Genomic DNA, 25,165 nt, shown 5'->3' with positions numbered 1-25,165 from the left:
TCACCATGGAGAAATGCTCCTTTTAATAAAAGTTGAGTCACATATCTACTCAGACATAAAGAAACGTTACGGAGCAAGAACAGAAGAGAACAGACTTATAAGAAGTTGTCAGCAGGTCACCACAGGTGGAAGCTGTTGGCTCCACGACACACTGATGGTTTGCGATATGCATCAGAAAGAAAAAATAAAAAAATCAGGCTATAAAAGACAAAGTCAAAACAGTAACGCTCTGCGTATGGAACTACTCCATCAGCCTCCAACCACTGGTTCTGGTTCACGTCTTGGTCCCACTGTCAAAGGAATAAATACAAGGTCTCTGCTCAACAAGCAGCTCCACCATCATCACAGACGGCGCAGTCAGGGCTGCTACTGTCTGTACTGAGACTGTGGAGGTAAAGGGTTGCTGGTTCCAAACCGAAGGGGTGCCATCGACCCCCCCAAGGCAGTTCTGTAACTGTGAGAGGCTGCGACCCCAAACCCCGTCCCACCGCTGGTCCGTGCCAGGCCCTGACCCAGCATCCCCGGGTAGGCAGCTCCGTAGGCCAGGCCCAGGCCTCCGTAGGGCCTGGGAGCCTGCTGCCCGGGGGCAGGAAGGAACACCGGCGGCACGTTCCTCCCAGGTGTGTCGAAAGAGAACTCAGGAGGAGGGCTGCTGGGTTTGGAGGGCGTGGAGGTCAGAGGGTCCAGCTCTGCTGCCGAGGACAACAGCAGAGGAGGCAGAGAAGAGGAGGAGAGAGGGGCGTAGCTCTCAGCAGCAGCCAGAGGGGGGGCGGACGACGGGGAGGAGGTCAGGGCCCCAGCGAGGAGAGGTCTGGTCCAGTCGTCCTTAAAGATCTGAACCGTCAGCGTGGAGATGAGGGGCAGCAGCCGGTTGGTGACGTGGGCCAGAACCAGCTGCTCATTGGCATCACGGCGGATACGGACGTGGGCGGAGCCAGCCTGAAACGAAAAGGTCCAGAGGGAGAGAAAGCAAATGAATGTGATGTGTTCACCCACGGATCAGTGCCGGTACGTGGAGGAGCATTATGCAGCTACTGCGCCTCCTTCAGGCTAAATTAGGCCCAGAGCAGGTTAACTGAACGTGAAAAGGACTCGGACTCTCACTGCACAGCTCACCTCAGCGGCCTGACCTCAAAACATTCAGCTAAACCCTCGGCTGGAGTCTCTCTGAGCGCGTCCCCGCGGGCCACGGGTGCAGTGAGGGGGTCAAATCAGTTTGGACAGATGCTCTGTTAGCAGCGGGCCAACGACCAACAGTTGTGTAAGCGACATCAGCGCCAGCACAAACAAAACGGAAACAGAGGAGGCCACGGTTCTGCTCCAGTGAAACAGATCCTGTAAACAGGCTTCGACCGTGAAAGCATCGGAGAGTCGGAGCACGGAGGGGCTTCATCAGCGTCCGCCTGCTCCCACTGCTGCTGAAGGCTGAGCCACTGTTGAGGCAGTTCAAGCCAAGCAGTTGGTTATTCCTCACATTTACAGTCCACCCTGGGTGGAGCTGGGGAGGGGGACGCAGGGGCTGGACCCAGAGCTCCGCTTCAGCTTCTGTTCCTGTGAACGCGTCCATGCACATCGTTGGAGGACGAGGAAGGAGGGAGCGAGCGTAAAGAAGGAGGCTGTGAGAGGCGTGGGCGACCAAACCGCATGAATGCAGTTTGTGTCGTTACGTCGAGCTCAAATCAGCTGAGGAGAAACCAGTGGTTCTGCTAACGTACCAGAGATCCAAAACCCACGGTCCAGAAGTGCTCGTTACGAACTTCTAGGACTCCGTCCAGAGTCGAAACCTGTTGGACACAAAAGGTTGAGGAACATTTAACCTGAAGGATGATTCTGTTTAAAGGCCTCTTAATGAAGAGAATTTGATTCATACAAATGAAAGTAAAGTATTGATTTAAACCTCTGGATGTGACTCACCTCTCTGAGAAGTTTGTCCAACTGGCCAATGACGTGTGAGGGTGTGGTCTGCAACAGAGGGAGGACGCAGTGAACGCTTCAGTCTGTGCGTATTTGCGTGTGTGCGCGCGTCTGTGTGCGCGCGTCTGTGTGCATGCGTGTGCGCGCCTGCATGTATGTGTGTGTCTGTGTGTGTGTGTTTGCGTGCTCGTCTGTAGATCTGCGTGCGTGCTTGCGTGTGTGCGTCTGTGTGGAGGCGTGTGTGTGCCTGCATGTATGTGTGTGTGTGTGTGTGTGTGTGTCTGCATGCTCGTCTGTGTGCATGTGTGTGCGTCTGTGTGTGTGCCTGCATGTATGTGTGTCTGCGCCTGCATGTATGTATGTGTGTGTGTGTCTGCGTGTGTGTGCGTCTGCGTGTGTGCCTGCATGTATGTGTGTGTCTGTTTGCGTCTGCATGTATGTATGTATGTATGTGTGTGTGTGTGTGTGTGTGTGTGTGTGTGTGTGTGTGTGTGTGTGTGTGTGTGTCTGCATGCTCGTCTGTGTGCATGTTTGCGTGTCTGCGTGTGTGCCTGCATGTATGTGTCTGTTTGCGTTTGTGTGCGTCCGCATGTGTGTGTGTGTGTGTGTGTCTGCGTGCATGTATGTGTCTGTTTGCGTCTGTGTGCGTCCGCATGTGTGTGTGTGTGTGTGTCTGCGTGCATGTTTGCGTATCTGCGTGTGTGCCTGCATGTATGTGTGTGTCTGTGTGCGTCTGCATGTCTGTACCTGCAGCAGGACTTTGCCGCTGTAGACGCTCATGGGGTACATGGTGCCAAACGTCATGAGGGCGATGGCGACTGCTGACGCTGTGTCCACCGCGTTATAGTTACTGGACAGAAAGCAGGCGTTATGGTGAAGACGAGGCCTTAACTGTCTCCATCACAGAGGAAATACAAGCTATTGCCTCCATGTGGGACCAAAATCTGAAGAAGATAACTAAATCTGATCAACAGCTCCAGATCAGCTAAAAAGGATCCTGGTGCTTTGTCAGATTCAAAGACAGGAACGAGCTGGGACCCTCAGTCTCTAAGTCAAAGTGCATCTCATGATTGAAACCAGACAAAGAGCTTCTTACTTGATTTCTATGAGCATGTAGGTGATGCAGAGGGACAGAGCTCCCGCCACGTTGATGAGGAAGAACGGGTTCATCCGAGGCAGCAGGATGCTGCTGAGCCCTGGAACGAGGCCGCACAGACTGAAACACACGACAGACAGCGGATCAGGGGTCGACCCATGAATCAGCTCCGGACATGGAAATAGTAACGTTCATTGAATAGTGTGATCTGTGAAGGTTGTGATGAAGCTGCGGTGCTGCTCTGCCTGGGATCAGGCCTTTGAAGCCTGTCACAGCGTTATAATGGACTTAAAGGGACCTGAAATGGAGTTAATGAGATCATTGCTGTTGGTTTCATGTCCTGTTGGACTGAAGCAGCAGCTCCAGCGACGATAATGCTTCGCCGTCCTGAAGCTGGAAAGCAGTGAAACCTGCCGCGGTCCGACATGAACACTGAAGGATGAACGGAATAATAATTAAATCCATGGAGAGTGTTGCACAGCCTGTTGAGCAGCACATGGCCATTAACCAGGAAACACAGCATCATCATCCATGACGACGCAGACGGACCCATGAGGTCGGGACGACCGCGCCTTTCACAACAGTAAAGAACTCAGAACCAGTGGGAAAACCTTTAATCTAAGGCACAGCTTAGTTAAAACGTGATCAAACCCATTCAGCTCAAAGACCCTGCTCGCTGTGGGCAACACAGCAACCCTGGCTTTTGGAAGCGATTAACAGGTCAATGGATGAATCTACAGGCCGACCCGCCACACGCCGCGCGTCATATTGAATTTCCAATCTGTGGAAAGCCTGAGCTCTGAGCCGGGAGGTCGATGCGCTGCTCGTCTCACAGAGTCGAGTTAAAGTGAAGCGCAGGGACTGATCCAGCAGCAGCTCTCTCCCCGGACTCACTATCGAACTCACTGAGTCAGTCCGAGTCCGAAAAGCGAGTCACAACATTCAGGCCAATGGGTCCCAGGACCTCACTCAATCAGCTGATGACAAAGCGCAAAAGGACCAAAGGCCGTGAGCAAACGTTAAAACACAGAGTTCAGGATGAGATTGATAATTCCAGCGATGCCATAATCCCCAGTGATGCATTGATATAATTTGACATGTGACCTTGTGTTTGTGTGTTAATCCCAACACAGCAGAGAGCGAGAGCTTAGAGCAGAGAACAAACACTGCCCTGACGCGTAAAACACTTGATCACATCTTAAAACACAAAAGAAGTAAAACCGGTGAGTGTACGGTTCTGTGTCAGCATGTGAGGAGCTGCTGTCTCTAGAGCTGAAGCTGCTTCAGACAGGACACAGTGACACACAGAGGCAGCGTGAGCCACACTGACCTAGTGAAACGGAGCCTGGACTCACGTACAGATCAGCAGCAGTCGAACATGGGACGCTTTAAACCGTCTGAAAAGCTCCAATGATTTGAAGGAGAACCTTTGCGTTTCTCTTCTCCCTCACTGAGCTGCGGCTGGTGAGGCCAACGGAGCAGCAGGCTTTATATAACCCCGTTGGCCCCCAGACCCTGCAGAGGTTAAGTGGGGACAGGCTGTTACAACACAGTGACACACACAGAACCCGTATGAAGACACACACAACATCTCTTACGCACAGATTCAAAGAGTGGAAACTAGGCTAGGACGTCCTGTTCACTTCTGCCCTCGCAGCCAATCACAGCTCAGCTCTGCTGCACAAGCCTCCAGGCTGTCGCCACGAGTCACCCCCCCGCCTGAGCTGTGTGTGTATATACATCATATACCTCATCCCGTCTGCATGTGGGAATCCACAGCGTGGTGTAATATTCATTACAAGTGTCGACACTGAGCATCCGTCTGCTTTAGAGGCAAGGGTCTGCCCCAGTGAGTGTGTGATATAATCAAGAGCCACGTAGAGACTAAACGCCACCGAGTTTATCAGTGATTTATGGATCAAGCTCCCGTTCGTGTCCCCAGAGGCCTGACGTCGGGGACAGGACAGACAGATGACTTCCCAGCACCATCCCTCGCTGACCTTTGACCTCAGCCTGAGCTGGGTCTGTCTGTCAGTTTACACACCTGGACACAGACCTGCAGTTTAAGCACTGATACGTGAGTGTATGTGTTGAGTCGGAGTAAGCGGATCCTTCCTGTTTCCACCTGAGCTGCTGATGAAGGAGGAGAACAGGAAAAGAGAGGAAAGATGAGAGCGTGTTTTTACCTTCGGCTCAGATCTGCCACGTGCTCCTGAAGCCAACTGCTGCTGGCGGCTGCAGAGAGAAAAAGAAGAAGAGCTGAGTGGAGCAGCAACACATCCAGGAGGAGCTCAACCAAAAAACCAGCAGGTTCCTCCAGACGGCCTCAAGCAGCCTCCAGAACCGGAGACCAGAGATGTGCTGGAAACGACCTCAGCAAAGACATGTACAATCTGAACCGAGCTTTGGTTTTTCATTGTCATTCACGTCTGTGACCTGACTTGGAGCAGGGAGCGATGCTGGCGCCACCTCCTGTAGCAGGTGCACAGGAGAAGCCTTCAACGTCTGACAGCTGAACAGGAGAAAACCAAAAGCGTGTTCTGCTTTAATGCACCATTAAATATTAAGACTGATGTTTCACATGTTTCATTGCAGCGGACGTCTGGATTACGATGTTAATTAGTGTTTCAGTGAACACATCTCCCAGAAATCCTTTAAATGGAGGAGGAGCAGAGAGCGGCCCCCCGCTGAGAGGCGCGGCCGCTGCCGATCGCTCCCTCACATTTAAAAACAGATCAGCGCTCGCGCTCCACTGCACCGGCCCACCTTTAATGTGTGACGACACCGCAAGGCCCGGAGGCCCGGCGCCGGGTCAAAGGCGCCTCACAACCCATGCTGCTCAGCTCTGAGCGTGTGGGGGTGGGGTGGGGGGGGTGGGTGCTAGCAGGGTGAGTCAGTCTAAACAAACATTTTAATGAAGTGGCTTATTTATGATCTGTGTGTGAGTGAATGAGTGTGTGTGTGCAAATGAGTGTGAATGAGTGCGTGTGTGTCTGTGTGTGCGTGAGAATGAGTGTGTGTGTGAGAATGAGTGCGTGTGTGTGCAAATGAGTGTGAATGAGTGCGTGTGTGTCTGCTTGTGTGTGTGTGCGTGAGAATGAGTGCGCGTGTGTGTGCATGCAAATGAGTGTGTGTGCGTAAGCTTGTGCATGTGTGTTTGCGCGCGCGAGAATGAGTGCGTGTGCGTGAGAATGAGTGCGTGCGCGTGTGTGTGTGTGTGTGTGCGTGTGCGAGAGAATGAGTGTGTGTGTGTGTGTGCGTGTGCGAGAGAATGAGTGTGTGTGTGCGTGTGTGTGCACGCGAGCATGTGTGCGTGTGTGTGTGCGCGTGAGAATGAGTGTGTGCGTGTGTGTGTGAGAATGTGTGTGTGTGTGTGTGTGTGTAAGAATGAGTGTGAGTGTGTGCGTGTGCAAGAATGAGTGTGAGTGTGTGCGTGTGCGTGTGCGTGTGTGTTGGCACGTCTCCCTGCCTGCACGGCCCCTGGCTCTACATTACTTCTGTCTGGAACATGGTTGTGTAATGCACTTTTAGTCTCGCTCCATCAGAGAGGGAGTGTGGGTGTGTAATAAGCCGGGGACGTTGTGCGTTCCGTTGACGCTGAGTGCCTGTTCTGTGTGTGCTTTTCTCCCCCTCCTATTCCAAAATGTCAGATGTTAAGTGATGTTGAGACTGCTCCGAACGCAAGAGCAGACAGCTGACAACACACACAAACACACTGACCTTATTCATCACTAGCCTGTTCATGCAGTGAGTCAGCGAGAGGAGAGGAAGGAGGGAACGAGGGAAGGAGAGAAGGAAAGAAGGAGGGAAGGACACAGGAGGGAGAACCTGTGGTTTTCACATCATACGTTTCATGTTTTATTTGACCTTCCATTAGAGGGAAGTGTGTGGAGCATGAGCCGAGCATGAAGCTGCCAACGGGTTCACCCGGATGAGGACGCTGAGTCACAGCTCTTCGCATTTGTTTGTAGCAGAGTGATGCTAGTGACCCACAAAGGAGCAGCTGGATCTGCTCGTTCAGTACATTTACCACCAAAAACAGGTCCGTAATCAGCGATGCACGTCTACTGTCATGTGGTGTTTGATTCCCCTGTGTGCTGCCAAAACTCCCCAAAAATAATCCTTGAAATTTCAAATAACCTTACTGAGTTCTTCACTTAGGAGGACTAAGCTCTGAGCCACTGCTGCTGTTTACCACTTATCTACTGACAAACTGTCAGCAAATGTTTCATTTTACTCCAATAATCCTCCAAAATAAAACAAAAGCCGAATTGTCCCTGTTCCCCAGTGAGGGTGAGGATTACGCCACCAGAGGAGAAACCAAACTACACAGCCATCACTAAATCCCTGTCTGAAACAGCAGCGGGGGCTGGAGACCGTACCTTCTGAGACGTAGGCGAAGGGCTTGTTCCTGACAGACATCAGGGTCAGCAGGTTGAAGAACAGAGCCACGAACGTCCCGACCAGCAGGCGACCGCTGCAGGAAAGCGACACGCAAACATCCAGTTGAACGTTATAAACGCTGCACATCGCTAACAAAGACTAAGAAGGTCATTAATCAGTCAATATGTGCAGCTGTAGTCAGTGGTCAGAAAGGGAACTTGTTCCTGAATGTGCTGTGTACAAATCATCCTGTATCCTCCCTAGCGACCAACAGATGCATGATACAGATGTGTGAAAGCTGCCCCTACAGACAGACTCCTGCAGGTGTGTGACGTTGTCTTAAGTCCAAACCATGAGTGGGAGGTGAACCCACAGTCTGCCCAGAGTCCCCCCCCCCAGTCCCCCAGAGAATGCCCAGAAACCCCCCAGAGAACCAACAGTCTACCCAGAGTCTCCAGAGTGCCCCCAGTCCCCCTAGAGACCCCCAGAGACCCAACAGTGTCCCCAGAGTCTCCAGGGTGCCCGCAGTCCCCCTAGAGACCCCCAACAGTCTCCCCAGAGTCTCCAGAGTGCCCCTAGTCCCCCTAGAGACCCCCAGAGACCAAACAGTCTCCCCAGAGTCTCCAGAATCCCCCCAGAGACCCTAGAGTATGCCCAGAAACCCCCCAGAGACCCAACAGTCTCCCCAGAGTCTCCAGAGTGCCCCCAGTCCCCCTAGAGACCCCCAGAGACCCAACAGTCTCCCCAGAGTCTCCAGAGTGCCCCCAGTGCCCCTAGAGACCCCCAGAGACCCAACAGTCTCCCCACAGTCTCCAGAGTCCCCCCAGAGACCCAACAGTCTCCCCAGAGTCTCCACAGTCCCCCCAGAGACCCAACAGTCTCCCCAGAGTCGCCAGAGTGCCCTGAGCCCACCTAGAGACCCTCAGAGACCAAACAGTCTCCCCAGAGTCTCCAGAATCCCCCCAGAGACCCCAGAGTATGCCCAGAAACCCCCCAGAGACCCAACAGTCTCCCCAGAGTCTCCAGAGTGCCCCCAGTCCCCCTAGAGACCCCCAGAGACCCAACAGTCTCCCCAGAGTCTCCACAGTCCCCCCAGAGACCCAACAGTCTCCCCAGAGTCTCCACAGTCCCCCCAGAGACCCAACAGTCTCCCCAGAGTCGCCAGAGTGCCCCGAGCCCACCTAGAGACCCTCAGAGACCAAACAGTCTCCCCAGAGTCTCCAGAATCCCCCCAGAGACCCCAGAGTATGCCCAGAAACCCCCCAGAGACCCAACAGTCTCCCCAGAGTCTCCAGAGTGCCCCCAGTCCCCATAGAGACCCCGAGAGACCCAACAGTCTCCCCAGAGTCTCCAGAGTCCCCCCAGTCCCCCTAGAGACCCCCAGAGACCCAACAGTCTCCCCAGAGTCTCCAGAATACCCCCAGAGACCCCAGAGTATGCCCAGAAACCCCCCAGAGACCAAACAGTCTCCTTACAGAGTCCCCAGAGACCCTACAGTCCACCCAAAGACTCCACAGAGTCCCTCCCAGAGACCCCCCACAGCCCTGTGTGGTGTGTGTTACTTACGTATGGACCTCTGGCTGCTCCATGAAGCGCTCGACACTAGGAAAACAGAGACACAGAGTTACTGGCTCCAGCTCAGCTGGACCCATGGTTGAATCTGCTGCTTCACCAGTGCAGCTTCAGTCAGGTCAGAGGAGCTAAACTTCACCTGAGAAACTCAACTCTTACAAGCAAAAATAGAAAAGGAAGCAGAATGTGGCTGGAAATCCACATTTAAAAAGAGGAATTTTAAAAAAGAGCTGATTTCGCAATATTGCAGTGTGACTGTGTTTGAGTGGGGAAGAGCCTCGCTATCGCTGCTACAGGGACGGAGAACAGGTCACCAGCTGAGCATGACCCTGTGGATCCACTGGGCCTCTGCTCCAAACACAGCAGATCATGATGACCCTCCTCGGTCTCTCTCCCACCGCATCCTGACGTTAGCCAGAATAAAAGGCAACACGAACACGTTTGTGTTCAATCTGGAGACGTCGCCCTCCCTTCCCTGAGAGCTGACCGCTAAACAACCCCACACACCGCCTGCAGCTGTGTGTGTGTGTGTGTGTGTGTGTGTGTGTGTGTGTGTGTGTGTGTGCGCGTGTGCGAGCTTCAGCCCTAAACATTAGCATTAATAACCTGATCCTCCCCTTTAAGTCTAATTCTGAGCGCATCCCTTTAAGGCACCGCTGCGCTCACAGATGGCAGGACACAGCATCATGCCAGACACACATGCACGCTCTCGTGCACCACACACACAAATGCTGGCTGCATCTTAACGGTTAACATTTGGCTTCACTTTGTGTTTACACGTCCACCGTCCACTTTTCCTTTGACCCAGTGTGAAAACACTTACGACAGAATAAAATTTCACTAAAAACTAGAGAGCTGGGGGAAGTTTATTACAAGTTAACAATTAAATCCATCAATTCACAAAGTACCTTTGAAGTAAAGGGTAGTTGAGGCTGGATGTCACCAAACCTTCCAGGAGTCCAATTATTGCATTTCCCAAATGTTTGGATGATAAACTGAGGCTCAGACAGAAAAACATGCTCCCTGTGTGGAGCTAAGTGATGTAGTGACGTTAATAATAGGGGAAACAAAAGACAAAAGAAAAGACAATTGGAAGTGTTTTGTATATTGCTTTGGAAATATCAATTCTGTAGTTGCACTGAGTCATGCAAAGAAAATAATTGTAATTTTAATTGAGAGAGACAGACGGACTGAGACACAAACAGAGGAAGGATCCCAAAATGCTGAGTGTGACCAAGAACTACACGCGTGTAGTGGTAACAGACGCGCACACACCTCTCCTTCAGGATGAACAAGGCTCCCAGCTGGACCAGAACAGTGGAGGCAAAAACAGCCAGAACCTCCAGGCGCTCAAACCTGGAGACGGACAAGAAGACAGCAGCATCAGCACCGGGACGGTGGAGACCAGTCCAACGCTAAGCTGCTCGACTGGGTGAAGTGGGCAAACTGGGCCGTAGACATCACTGAGGCCACCTCCCCCAGGAGGGAGGAGCTCGTAGAGACCACAGGTGAACTCACCCGAACGTGTAGACCTGACTGGCCTTCTTCATGCTCACCCAGGAACTGATGAGACAGGTGATCAAACTGCAGGTCACAGGAAGGCGGGGGCAGGAAAGCAAGAGTGACAGAGGGATGGAGGACACAGACAGGAAAGGCACATGAGCAGAGGTCGACTGGAGTTCACGTCGTTCACTAAAATCACAAGCTTCAATTCACAGGTGAGCAGGCGTCACACTGGAAAACTAAACTAAAGCAAGCAAAAAGGCAAGGCCTGGTTTAGAACCGGGCCTTTGAGATGCTGACAAGTGATGGAATCCCACACTCACCTAAAGAGGTCGAAGATGGTGACGTACGTGTAGGCAGTCAAGGCTGAAAGCAGATGAAATCATTAGTGGAACAGCCTGTGGCACTAAAACACATTAATGGCAGTTCGTGATTCTGTTCATTCAGGAATCATCTTTTACTTCCTGGTTTCTGGATGACTGACAGGTCCAGTCGGGACCCGTGGTCCAATGAGCTGAGGAGCCAGTGAGTCTTAAAGGTGCAGGCCCCACACTTGATCTGACGACAAGCCAATAAACTAATGAGGCAGTTAACCCATTAGCTACAGCCAGATCCCAACTAACATGTCTTAAATACTGGCCCACAACTTGACTGTCTGTCATCGCTCCGTATTTCTGCCCGTCTTAATGCCCGTCAACCAGCTTTCTGTAATCAGGCTCTGCTGTGGGGGATGAGGAGAGCGGATTAGAGCAGCTTTGTGCCGAGAGGAACATTTTGTTTCCCCACCACTGGAGTCCATGTTGGCCAACCTGATGCCATGTAATCCTGACAGAGAGCCGCAGAGACAGACGAACTGGAGAGAGAGAGAGAGACAGACGAGCGGGGAGAGAGAGAGACAGACGAGCGGGAGAGAGACAGACAGACAGACGAGCGGGGGGAGAGAGAGAGAGACAGACAGACGAGCGGGGAGAGAGACAGACAGACGAGCGGGGAGAGAGAGAGAGAGAGAGAGAGACAGACAGACGAGCGGGGAGAGAGAGACAGACGAGCGGGGAGAGAGAGACAGACGAGCGGGGAGAGAGAGACAGACGAGCGGGGAGAGAGAGACAGACGAGCGGGGAGAGAGAGACAGACGAGCGGGGAGAGAGAGACAGACGAGTCGGAGAGAGAGAGAGAGAGAGACAGACGAGTCGGAGAGAGGATAGAGAGAGACAGACCCAGCGGGGCGGAGACAGACCAGCGGGGAGAGAGACAAGACGAGCCGTAGGGTGAGAGAAGAGCAGACGAGCGGGAGATGATGAGAGAGAGACAGACAGACGACGGGGAGAGAGAGAGAGAGATCAAGACAGACGAGCGGGGAGAGAGAGAGACAGACGAGCGGGGAGAGAGAGACAGACGAGCGGGGAGAGAGAGACAGACGAGCGGGGAGAGAGAGACAGACGAGTCGGAGAGAGAGAGAGAGAGAGAGACAGACGAGTCGGAGAGAGAGAGAGAGAGAGAGACAGACCAGCGGGGCGAGAGACAGACCAGCGGGGAGAGAGACAGACGAGCCGGAGAGGGAGAGAGAGACAGACGAGCGGGGAGAGAGAGACAGACGAGCGGGAGAGAGAGAGAGAGAGACAGACGAGCGGGAGAGAGAGAGAGAGAGAGACAGACGAGCGGGGAGAGAGAGACAGACGAGCGGGGAGAGAGAGAGACAGACGAGCGGGGAGAGAGAGAGACAGACGAGCGGGGAGAGAGAGACAGACGAGCGGGGAGAGAGAGAGAGAGAGAGACAGACGAGTGGGGAGAGAGAGAGACAGACGAGTGGGAGAGAGAGACAGACGAGCGGGAGAGAGAGAGACAGACGAGCGGGAGAGAGAGAGAGAGACAGACGAGCGGGAGAGAGAGAGAGACAGACGAGCGGGGAGAGAGAGAGAGACAGACGAGCGGGAGAGAGAGAGAGAGACAGACGAGCGGGAGAGAGAGAGAGAGACAGACGAGCGGGAGAGAGAGAGAGAGAGACAGACGAGCGGGAGAGAGAGAGAGACAGACGAGCGGGAGAGAGAGAGAGAGAGAGACAGACGAGCGGGAGAGAGAGAGAGAGAGAGACAGACGCGGGAGAGAGAGAGAGAGAGACAGACGAGCGGGAGAGAGAGAGAGAGAGAGACAGACGAGCGGGAGAGAGAGAGAGAGAGAGAGAGAGACAGACGAGCGGGAGAGAGAGAGAGAGAGACAGACAGACGAGCGGGGAGAGAGAGAGAGAGAGACCGGCGGGAGAGAAGAGAGAAGAGACGAGCGGGGAGAGAGAGAGAGAGACAGACGAGCGGGGAGAGAGAGAGAGAGACAGACAGACGAGCGGGGAGAGAGAGAGGGAGAGAGACAGACGAGCGGGGAGAGAGAGAGAGAGACAGACAGACGAGCGGGGAGAGAGAGACGAGCGGGGAGAGACAGACGAGCGGGGAGAGAGAGACAGACGAGCGGGGAGAGAGAGACAGACGAGTCGGAGAGAGAGAGAGAGAGACAGACGAGGCGGAGAGAGAGAGAGAGAGACAGACGAGTCGGAGAGAGAGAGAGAGAGAGACAGACCAGCGGGGCGAGAGACAGACCAGCGGGGAGAGAGACAGACGAGCGAGAGGGGGAGAGAGACAGACGAGCCGGAGAGAGGGAGAGAGACAGACGAGCGGGGAGAGAGAGAGAGAGACAGACGAGCGGGGAGAGAGAGAGACAGACGAGCGGGAGAGAGAGAGAGAGAGACGAGCGGGGAGAGAGAGAGAGAGACAGACGAGCGGGGAGAGAGAGAGAGACAGACGAGCGGGGAGAGAGAGAGAGACAGACGAGCGGGGAGAGAGAGAGAGAGACAGACGAGCGGGGAGAGAGAGAGAGAGACAGACGAGCGGGAGAGAGACAGACAGACAGACGAGCAGGGAGAGAGAGAGAGAGAGAGAGAGAGAGAGACGAGCGGGAGAGAGAGAGAGACCAGCGGGGAGAGAGACAGACGAGCGGGGAGAGAGAGAGAGAGACAGACGAGCGGGAGAGAGAGAGAGAGACAGACGAGCGGGAGAGAGAGAGAGAGACAGACGAGCGGGGAGAGAGAGAGAGACAGACGAGCGGGAGAGAGAGAGAGACAGACGAGCGGGGAGAGAGAGAGAGAGACAGACAGACGAGCGGGGAGAGAGAGAGAGAGACAGACAGACGAGCGGGAGAGAGAGAGACAGACAGACGAGCGGGAGAGAGAGAGACAGACAGACGCGGGAGAGAGAGAGACAGACAGACGAGCGGGAGAGAGAGAGACAGACAGACGAGCGGGAGAGAGAGAGAGACAGACAGACGAGCGGGAGAGAGAGAGACAGACGAGCGGGAGAGAGAGAGAGAGAGACAGACGAGCCGGGAGAGAGAGAAAGAGACAGACGAGCGGGAGAGAGAGAGACAGACAGACGAGCAGGAGAGAGAGAGACAGACAGACGAGCGGGAGAGAGAGAGAGAGAGAGAGAGACAGACGAGCGGGGAGAGAGAGAGAGACAGACAGACGAGCGGGAGAGAGAGAGAGAGACAGACAGACGAGCGGGAGAGAGAGAGAGAGAGAGACAGACGAGCGGGAGAGAGAGAGACAGACGAGCGGGAGAGAGAGAGACAGAGACAGACGAGCGGGGAGAGAGAGAGAGACAGACAGACGAGCGGGAGAGAGAGAGACGACAGCGGGAGGAGAGAGAGAGGACAGACGAGCGGGAGAGAGAGAGACAGACAGACGAGCGGGAGAGAGAGAGACAGACAGACGAGCGGAGAGAGACAGACAGACAGACAGACGAGCGGGAGAGAGAGAGAGACAGAGACGAGCGGGAGAGAGAGAGAGACAGACAGACGAGCGGGAGAGAGAGAGAGAGAGACAGACGAGCGGGGAGAGAGAGAGAGAGACAGACGAGCGGGAGAGAGAGAGACAGACAGACGAGCGGGAGAGAGACAGACAGACAGACGAGCGGGAGAGAGACAGACAGACAGACAGACGAGCGGGAGAGAGAGAGAGACAGACAGACGAGCGGGAGAGAGAGAGACAGACGAGCGGGAGAGAGAGAGACAGACGAGCGGGAGAGAGAGAGACAGACGAGCGGGAGAGAGAGAGAGAGAGAGAGACAGACGAGTGGGGAGAGAGAGACAGACGAGCGGGGAGAGAGAGACAGACGAGCGGGGAGAGAGAGAGACAGACAGTCAGGAGGCCTGAGGGCGAGCGACAGATTGACAGACAGGGAGAGAGAAAAAGAGGCTAAGAGGAAGACAGATGGACGGATGAGATCGAGGCACGGGGAGGTGAGAAGGCAGGTAGACAGGATGATGGACACGCAGACAGACAGGCGAGCAGAGAGAAGGTGAAGAAGTGAGAGCGTGACAGACAGTTGGTTGGAAGGCCGACGGGAGCAGAGTGTGAGCGACGCAGACGGCCTCAAAGTGTGGATAAAGCCCAACATTTAACTTTCCCGTGACTCTCGTTCACGTTGATCCAACCAGAGGTGTGGACTTTATCTGGCCCAAACCTGGGGCCTCCAGAACCGCCAGAACCCTTCATAAACGCCCATTCACTTGCTGTTGGTGGCGTCAGAGGCTGTAGGGGCTGGTCCGGTTCTGGTCCGGTTCTGAGCCGGTCCGTTACTTCCCTCAGCGCCTTTAACAGAAGGAGCAGCTCAGATGTTCACCAGTCTGAGCTGCGTTCACACCAGTCACACCATTACGCCTCTGCTTCCTCCCACCAACTATAAGCAAAAACTGCCTTCAACCCTGTGGCAGCTGGTGCCGGAGACGAGCTCCACATCTACCCACAGAGCGTCCAGGTTCATTCACAAACATGATCCTGTGTCGTTCTGTCCTCAGCTGCTGTTAGACGGAAACACGGCGCGGATCGGTGCGGTCGCAAGACAAATCCAGCAGCGATAACACAAACGCTGACATCACCGTGACCCTGAAACAGGCCGGAGCCGATCGATGGCTGGGCTGACGACACCATAACAGACAGACGCACACACACACACACCATAACACACACACACCATAACACACACACCATAACAGACAGACGCACACACACACACCATAACACCATAACAGAGCAGACGAGACGCTGCTCATCTGGAACACAGGAAAATATGATACATACAGATGAGCATGAACACAAATATACATGACACACATGACAGACACGCACATCAACGCATGGCCCCACAGGACCAGAGGTCGATTACCAGAAGAGAGAGGGACGAAGAGCCCCGAGCTCCTTTTCAGAATTGATCGAAGGAGGAGAAGAAACAACAGGAAGAACAAAGACAAAGGCAGAAAAATGGGGGGTAGGAAGCTAGGACGAAGTAAGTAGGAAGGAAGGAAGGAAGGAAGGAAGGAAGGAAGTGAGGATGGTGAGAGATGAGCAGGGAAACAGGAGCAGGAGGATGAATATTTAATGTGTTCTGCAGAGAAGCTGCCGTGTGGTCGTCAGCAAGTAACAGAAACCTTAACTTTAACCCCAGTTAAAGTCATACTGGTTGTGTGACTTTTACTGGTGTTAAACCAGAGTCAGGAGGGACGAGGACAAGGCTCGGCTTCAAAGAAAACCAGGAGCTGACGTGCTAACCACAGCAAACAGCAGCTTAGAGTCACTGGTTCCGGTAAAGAGTGAAACCAGAACCCACACGGGTCGTGGTGTCGGCTCAGCTCTCTGCTGCAGATGTAAACTAAAAGCTTCTATCGAACGCCTCAACTGCTGCGGTGAGGACGACCCCGGGGGGAGGAGGGAACACAAGACGGGACGGGGACAGTAAAGGGAGGAGACGCTGCCGGTGCCGATCCGGGACCAGAAACAGGAGACTGGAGCTGCTCACAGGCACGCGGGCAGAGAACAGAGGCGAGTATCCAGAACAACAGCCCAAATAAACACGTGCTACAACACGAGCGTGTTTCAAGTTCAGCGTTCGACTGACCCCAGGTCTGCGTTACGCCGCCGTTTGCTTAGTTGGGGGTCAAATCGAGCATGTTCACAGGGTTACCACACACGTCGATGTGCAGATAAACGCCGCGTCCATTTAGGAGGTAAAACGAACTTCACGTCTCCACGTGGGAGTTGAGAGGCAGCTGGCAGCGACATGGAACCGGCCGCGCTGAGCAACAAGAATCAATGTAACATCATCTGTTGAGACAAAACATCTTTATGAAACCAAGTCTGCACGACCAGGGTCCTCTGCTGACCTCAGCTGTGCAGCCGCACGATGATCAATCAGCTCCTCAGCTTTCAGGCGAAAAGTCAAACAGGGAGTTGTTCCAGACTCGACTCCAGCTCTTCATCATTTAGACACTAAAACAAACAACGGTGCTGAAACGGTGGGATCCCAGAAGCAGATCCACAGACATCATCAGGGTGCTAGAGCTCCCCCAACACACACACACACACACACACACACACACACACACACACACACACACACACACACACACACACACACACACACAGCTAGGAGTGTGTGGGCTGCGCTGAAGGCCTCGTGGGATGCTTCACCAGCTGTGTTCTGACATACAGGAACACTGAGGGCCTGGGGACAACACACACAGTTCACCTCACATGTGCACAGTCCAACGTTGCTGGATGAGAAACAAACAAACAAACACAAACACATGAACACAAACACTGAGCTGCTGCTGACGCCGCCACAGAAACGCTGGGTTGACTATCAACGCTGAGCATCCTTCTCCGGCTCTGAGCTAAAAGGAGCATTTAGCATCTTCCTACGTCACGTGGGTTCGTCTGTGGAGCAGCTGGACACACGCGCACACACAGAAATGACACGTGTGAGAGATGAGTTCGAGGGACGCAAAGACAACGGTGCCGCTACCGTCCGAGTTGGGCCCAGTTGGACAAAAAGCTGAGGTGTTTACTTTGAAAAGACTGAAAGCTGATCCAGTTGTCCACTGCACAATTTGATCCACGGATCAACCTCCCCACACGCACACAGCACATTCTGTAGGATCATCATTAGATTAGGTTTCAGCAACAGTGCAACAACTTTGCTTAAACAGCACTTGAACGCCACACAAGCCAACCTGCGTGTGCGGCTGGGAGCAGTGATGCAGCAGGAGAGGCGTCATCCAGTCCAACACTATGCATGGGGCACCCTGTCTGCAACTGCTGGCGCGTGTTCTGGAGGGGTCAAAGGTCAACGCCCCAACATCACAGATGCTGAACTCAACCTTCACATCTGCTACGCACTCGCACATAACCAGGTGACAACGCATTACAACCTCCACGGCCCATTAACACTACCACCAACTACAGTCACGCAAGGGTTAACCAGGCGACAGCATGCATGGAGTCTATAGGGCAGCGTGTGCGTGCGTCTTTGAAGCCGTTAGTCACAAGCTAACGGGGCCAGAGCAGCACGTATGTAGGGACACGCACGCACGCACGCACGCACGCACGCACGCACGCACGCACGCACGCACGCACGCACGCACGCACGCACGCACGCACGCACGCACGCACGCACGCCTTCATCTGTGTGAGTGTGGACACTGCTTTGACCACTCTTTGCAAGTCTAATACTGTGTTATATAGCTGTGTGTGTGTGTGTGTGTGTGTGTGTGTGTGTGTGTGTGTGTGTAGTTCATGCTTGATTTAAACTACAGAAAAGCACTGGAGGCATCTGATGTACACATTTTCTGCCTACAGCTCCAACCAAATGAGGGTAAATGTGATTTAAAGCTGACAAACCAAGAAATCTGCAACAGAACTGTTAAGAAAAACAACATCTCCACCATTAATGTACGACGAGAGGACGCACCATTGTCTGCGATCGCCGCAGACAATGGTGGGGGGGGGGGGGGGGGGGGGGTATCTACACATGGCTGCTACGCTTCATTTGAACTCGGGGCTGAAATGCACTGGAGGCGTTGGACATACACATTCACCAAACAGTTTCAAGTGACCAACGTTCACAGTGACGAGCGATGAGAAGAATTCAGGCTCTTCTCCAGCTTCACAAAAGCAAAATGAACAGTGGAGTTACAAGCAAGATGAAGACTCCAATTAAACAACGTCCCCTCCGGACGGACACAGTAGTGAGAGAAGTTGGACTTCTGAGCAGAGGAGGCTTGAACGGCAGGGAGGACTCCTGGTCTGCTCCCGCTGCTCTCCTCCAGGCCAAGTATCGACACCGGTGTCGCCTTCACCCGTTTGTTCAATACCACAGTTATGTGCTTCCTGTCTGCTGACACCCAATGCCACTGTGTGTGCTGCAGTGATGCAGAGCAGGACAGGAGGACCAGGCTGCAGCTGCTACTGCACCTCTAAACATTTACACTCCTCGTCAACTGGACCCCCACTGGGTGGAACCAGAACCGGATCTGTGAATGCTCCTAACAAAGACACCGGCGATGTGTGGCAGGATCAACATGTGAGCAGATAGTTCAGTTAGGGTGCTGACAACAGGGTCCATGACCAAATCAGATTCCATCAGCCAGCAACACAGCGTGTCTGCCTGGCTGGTGCTGGACCGTCCCATCACGTGACAGAACCGTCCTGTGTGTAGCAGCACCAGCGGGTTTCCTGAGAGCAGAGGAAGGCCTGCGCTGTTGCAGGCTAGCGTCCTGTGTCTGTGTGTGTGTACGCTCACCCATGCTGTTGGTGGAGCTGCACCACATCAGCAGACAGCCGGTACATAGCAGGTTGAGGGCCCCGAACAGCAGGATCCTCCACGACTGAAAACGACAGCAAACAGAACAAGTGTTAGAGGAGCAGCTCAAGCCGAGGCCCGGCTTTTCTGCCGTTTGGTGGAACCTGAACAGTGCAGAGCCTCACATAATCACAGCGCGGTGTTAAAGGACTGTTCCCCCACACTGCTCATCAAAGCCCCACACACACACCAAAGGAGCTAAAGACTCTGACAACTAGCCCTCATTCCTCCCTCTGCAGCCGTTCTCTTAACGGGGCTTCCCCAACGTCTGTCAGTCCTGAAGCAAACAGTCTGGCAGGTGACCAGCGCCGTCTAATCCAAATCCAAACCCACAAACTGACTGGGAGCTGCTGGACGGAGGCTGGTTTCCTGCCCTGCGGTCGACCTGCTCTGCTGGGGATTTGGGTAAATTCTCAGACTGAACAAAGCCTGGCTGTGTGGCCTAACATGTTCCTCACAGTCTGAATCAATTCATCACAGGAATACAGGCTCAGGGGAAGGTCACACTCAGAGCATGTGAGAACTGAAAACGGCTGAGAAAAAGCTGCTCCACTCATCACTTTTATCCAAACACGCTGTGACTCTTTCTTTATGAATAATACAAAAAACCTGAAGAAGTTCGATAAAAGGAGCAGATGAGCTCAGAGAGGAAGTAACCAGTCCAACCCTGTAGTGAAATCTACCCTGACGGCCCAACTAGATGTGTGGGGAGGTACATGAAGCCTGAAGATGGCCTTCCCTCATTACAAGGATCAGGAACATGTGATCCCTGTAGAAGCGAGCAGCCGGTTGAATAAGCCGAGCGGCGGCCACCTGCTGGGACGCAGTCACTTTTTAGTGGTGTAAAAATAAAGCAGGACGTGGCCCCTGAGCAGAGAGAGAGAGAGTGTTTGTGTGTCAGGAGGAAGGGAAACAAGAGAACAAGTGTGTGTGTGTGTGTGTGTGTGTGTGTGTGTGTGCACGCGCTGGCCTGTCACTTCATGTTGGAGTCATATGCCGAGCTGCGGAGAGCAGAGTGCTGTGAAATCTACAATTACTGTGGTGTGTTGTGTTATGACAGCACTAGGGCGTCTGGTGACAGCACTAGCCAGCGACAGGCATGGGAGACCCACGGTGTGTGTGTGTGTGTGTGTGTGTGCAAACAGAGAGACAGCGCTGGGCCCAAAACATTCCCAACCCCCATCTCTCGCTCTCTCTCTATCTCTCTCACACACACACACACACACACACACACACACACACACACACACACACACACACACACACACACACACACACACACACACACACACACACACACACACACACACACACACACACACCAGGAGTTGCTGCTGCCCGGCACTCTGCTGCCCTCATCTGGCCGTGGGCGGTGGCGGCGGCGTATTGAGGTTACATGTGACACCGCAGTGACAGCTTCTCCGTCACCGGGTACTGTACTAACTAAGGAGCCCCTCGATGCCAGGCCCTATTACATCATCTGGCAGCGCCGGGCAAATGTGTGTCATCATGGTGAGCAAAGCATGACTCATATCAACACGGCCAAAAGGACGCGCTGGGGGGTTCATGCGCTCGTTTCTCAAACCAAACCCACATCTTTCTGCCAAAACTCACCTCTGGTGACCATTGCACCACAAAACCTCCCCTCCTGCTCTTTGTCCACACAGATCGGATCCATCAGGACTCCGTGTCTCCGGGGGACAACGTTCTCCTCTCAAAATAAACCTACTTACATAATGAATCTGTGGAAGCGGCCTGTTAACGAGAAGAGCGACAGAACAACGATGATGTCGCTCCTTTCACTCTCCTCTCCTCCAGTCATGTCCTTCCTCTACAGACTCACGTCCCCGTTGCAGTTTCCGCAGCTCAGGCTCATCAGCCCATATGAAAGTAAAACAAAGTCTTCTTTTTGACATTCTGTCTCAAAAGAAGATTACAAACACGGTGAGCTACTACAGAGACCCTGTACTCAGGAATCACTATGGCCCCGATGTGCCATCATTTACTAACAAGGCTGTTTGACACTGCTTAAACTAAGATACACTACCACAAAGCCAAGCATTAGGTAAAGCAACGAGTCGCTGAGGAGACGTCCGCAAACTTTCTCAGGTTTTGTGCACATTTGGCCTCTAAGCCGTGTGCGACAGCATGTAATCCAATCCAGGCTTTTATGGAAGAGCAAGACCCCCTGCCAGTGTTTGCTCAAAGTGGATTATGGTAAAAGAATGCTGACACAGCAAACCCCCAAAAAGTGAGGTGGAATATTTAATTTATGTTTATCAGAGCCTGCAGAAACACAAGTACCTTTATTTGCATATTCATCAGCATGAAGTTGTGCTGTAGTGAGAGAGATGCTAATCAGCACATGTAGAGGGCATCAGACTGCAAGAGTGGTGCCGGCATGCAGCGTCTATTTAATGCCGGGATTTACAGTTACCCACAACTTAACTGTACAGTATCTGTATCTACAACAGATATTAGAAAGGCTGTGACTTGATTCACAGTCTCATACAGGCAACCTGTTGGTTTGGTGATGCTCTGGTTGACTGTATACGGCATTTACATTTCACCTGCAGTCATTTTAGGTAAACTGTGGTTTTCTGAGTAAAGTAAGATGACTGAAACTTCATGAGTTTAGTTTAAAAATAGTTCGTACAAATTTGGTACTTTTTAGACATGTGGAGAGTCGAACTCCATCAAAACAGACAGTAATAAACAAGAAGATAACAGGTTGCAAACGCCACCAAAGCAGTAATGGATCCATTGGGAACGTGATAGGAGGTCAATAGGTCGGACAAAGAGGACCTCGCCTAAGGATATTTTGCTCTAAGGGCTTCATCCCTGCATCTTTCACTAGAACACTGTGGCCTACTAAGAAAACAAGATTAGAGGAGGTGTTTGGGTTTGAATCTGCGTGAGACACAGAATCAAACCAGCTTACAGCATAATGGGATTATAAAGTGAGGATTCATCAGACGCTAAGCATGCAGTAAAATGAAGGAGCGGTCTGGACGATGATCAGCAGGAGGATTAAGCTGATCATAATCAAAAAACGAAACAGAGATAAACACAAAAATCACACTGAATTTTAGGACAAAAACAATGCGAGTCGCAGCAATCTGTAACATTGAAGCTCTGCATTCGACCACACAGACTTACCCGTCGGTCTGAGGCCACCAGCTGGAACTCCTGCAACAATTTCCCAAAAATGGATTTGTGCGTCTTCCTGAATGGATGAATGGTGCCCTGCAAGTTTATACCATATGTGTCATCACATTACATACAAACAAGATTTCATTGAAACAAATGGAGAAAATTTTATCTGAATAAGAGAAAATAGTAAATGTACTGGCAGTTCCAATATTCCTGTGTAGATAAATCACGTCAGGGTAATTAAGTCTCCATTGTAAAGAAGGAATTTGGCAAAGGTTGGTTTACATCGCCACCCAGCGGTGTGTTGAGGTATAACATTCACCGTAAATTCATTGGGCCAAAAAAACAATATTTATGCCATTAAAATCTTCAAAATGATTAATATGAGACATGGGAGCACTGTTTTAAACAGGCACAGTAGTCATACGCCCACATGAAGAATAGAGTCAGATGCTTCGTAGTGACTGGAACCAACACTAAACCAATACTTACTTAGATGTTATGAGAGATTAGGCTCAGATAACGTACATCAGGAGACAAATGTTCAACGTATACAGTCCACACCACACGTGTTGGAACAGTAACAGCTGTTTCATTTGTTTTGGAAGACCAAACATGCACATTGTATCTGACAAGTGTTTAGAAAATCAGCATATTTGATGCAGGATCACATTGATAACCTTGAAACAGAATACAGCAACAATTGTTTCAAATTTCAATAAAACACATATATTCAGACAAAAACTGCCACCTGTACGAGGCAAGAACCTCTGCTCAGACTACACATGATGCAACACGTATTATCTCAAAATTAATTGGACTTATTGTAGGTGCACAGTGAACATTTATCAAGCCCCAAAGTGAAAGTTACCAATGAGAGCCCACTTACCAAGACATACGTGTCATGTTCAAGCTTCTTCCTGTGCATTGGAACATCTGTCAAAAAAACAAAACAACAAATGTCACTGTCAATACACAACATAAACTTAAAAACAGAGATGATACCAGAGTGAGAGTGACTGAAGGTATGAAATAAACATGCAACAAGAGATAATCCCAAAGGAAACATACAATTTTAAAACACTTGTAATACATAATAAACTGAATTAAAGGCTGTAGAGTCACAGTCCTGCACCTAGAGTCCTAAAACACGACTTGCTTCATACGACAGATCGAAAACAAGCAGCACTGAGGCTTGGTAATGCCTGAATAGACCTGATGCTGTAACTATCATCCAACATCATTCAATGATTGTAAATTTTACTCATCACGTTGTTCATTTCATTTCAAGGTTTTGCAGCTTACACCGTTTATTTAGCTCTAACTCCTGACGGCATTTACTAAACCACTGCTGATGCTTATACAGTGCAGAGCTACGTGCTAAGACACATTTAACTGCACACCGTTAATCGTTTGGACAAACGCCAGGATCGTCCTAGGTTACAGCCGCTGCTGCAGAGTCTGTGTGGCAGGAACGCTAGGGGACATGATCAACTTCTGGTACCTCTGAACCAGCTGTTAGCAAGGACGCCCGTCTGAATGCTTGTTGTTAGCCGTTAGCATAACCAACCTGCATCGCTGACGTGAATCACATCCACCGACACCATGTCAGGTTTGTCCAGCGGCCCCACCTTCCGCTCGGTCACCCCGCACGGCACCACGTCGGGCTTCAGTCCAAACTTTCGGGGATAAAACTCCCAGACGTTGTGGTAAGACAAGCCCGAAGACGTGGACTTCATTCCGTCCATCGCCATCTTGAACTTCCTGTACCCATAAGCCCATTCTATTTGACGGCGCAGCGCATGCGCAATCTTTTAAAATTTAAGTATTAGCTTATACTAAACTGCCGCATACTATACTATAGCTTAGCTTTACTGTTTACCCATGCTTAAATTAATATTGTTATTAGTTATTACAATCACCAATGTCTCAGCATCTGTTCTGAGTTCTGCTTCTACATTTGGAGAAGCTCAAACATTTGTAAATGATCACTTTTCATAACACCACATACACATCAGTTTATATAACAATCAAAATATCTAAAATTGAAAATACTTATATTTCTTTAATCTCGCAAAAATGTGTATGGACACACAAGAGATAAATCTCTAATATATACACTTATATATAATATACTGTACCCTGACCACCTTTAACCCACAAGATCCCGCTACCAGAGCTTGGGATGCGGTACTTGCAGGTCTTGTAGTTAAAATCTAACTTTGAGTCCTGCCTGAAAAAGAGTGAATAAAGTAGAGCCATCGTTTTAACATTGAACATTGGTGTGTTGATTTGCCAAAACAATGTCGGACTCCGTAGATTTCTCTGGACCTCTCCCCAATGTGACCAGCGATGACATGTATAGCCGGCTGTCATCGCTCCACCACTGGTTGTCTAGGTGGTGTCCTGCAAACGATGTGGGCTTTGTGGCTAATTGGAGCACTTTTTGGGGGAAACCTGGGCTGATTAGAAGAGACGGCGTCCATCCCACGTTGAACGGAGCCTCTCTGCTCTCTAGTAACATGTTGCTTAGTCTCCCCACTCCGTGACAACTCAGAGTCGCAGTCTTACACGCCTCTCTGCATGGTATAACTCAGAGATCTGCAGCCTAAAGCACAGGACCCGACAACTAGAAAGGCAGTGGTGTTCCAACAAAATAAATGTAAACTGCATTGCATGGAAGGACAGTCTAATAATATATAGAAAATGTGCTGCTAAAAAAAACATATTATTCCTCCTTAATTGAGGAAAACAAAAACAACCCCAGGTTTCTTTTCAGCACTGTAGCCAGGCAGATTAATAGTCATAGCTGTGTTGAGTCTACTATCCCCTTAAATCTCAGCAGCAATGACTTTATGAACTA

At 51.7% G+C, this 25,165-nt stretch overlaps 1 protein-coding gene across 1 annotated transcript; it reads right to left on the bottom strand.

Annotated features, from left to right (window-relative positions):
- slc30a6 (solute carrier family 30 member 6) lies at window positions 1-24,083 on the bottom strand. The gene is made up of 15 exons (XM_029175859.2): window positions 23,873-24,083; window positions 23,192-23,238; window positions 22,309-22,395; window positions 19,090-19,174; window positions 10,792-10,834; window positions 10,484-10,549; window positions 10,241-10,321; window positions 8,960-8,995; window positions 7,393-7,487; window positions 5,197-5,245; window positions 3,011-3,130; window positions 2,662-2,764; window positions 1,915-1,962; window positions 1,716-1,784; window positions 1-939 (listed from the first exon to the last, which is right to left on the bottom strand). The coding sequence occupies exons 1-15, from the start codon at window positions 24,054-24,056 to the stop codon at window positions 367-369; spliced, it is 1,686 nt and encodes a 561-aa protein (XP_029031692.1). The 5' UTR covers window positions 24,057-24,083; the 3' UTR covers window positions 1-366.
- Window positions 24,084-25,165: the final 1,082 nt, after the last annotated feature.

This window comes from Betta splendens, chromosome 15 (genome assembly GCF_900634795.4).
Source record: "Betta splendens chromosome 15, fBetSpl5.4, whole genome shotgun sequence".
NCBI classification, from domain to species: domain Eukaryota; kingdom Metazoa; phylum Chordata; class Actinopteri; order Anabantiformes; family Osphronemidae; genus Betta; species Betta splendens.
The sequence above is the reverse complement of the archived record's forward strand: the minus strand, read 5'-3'. Positions and strand labels throughout refer to the sequence as shown.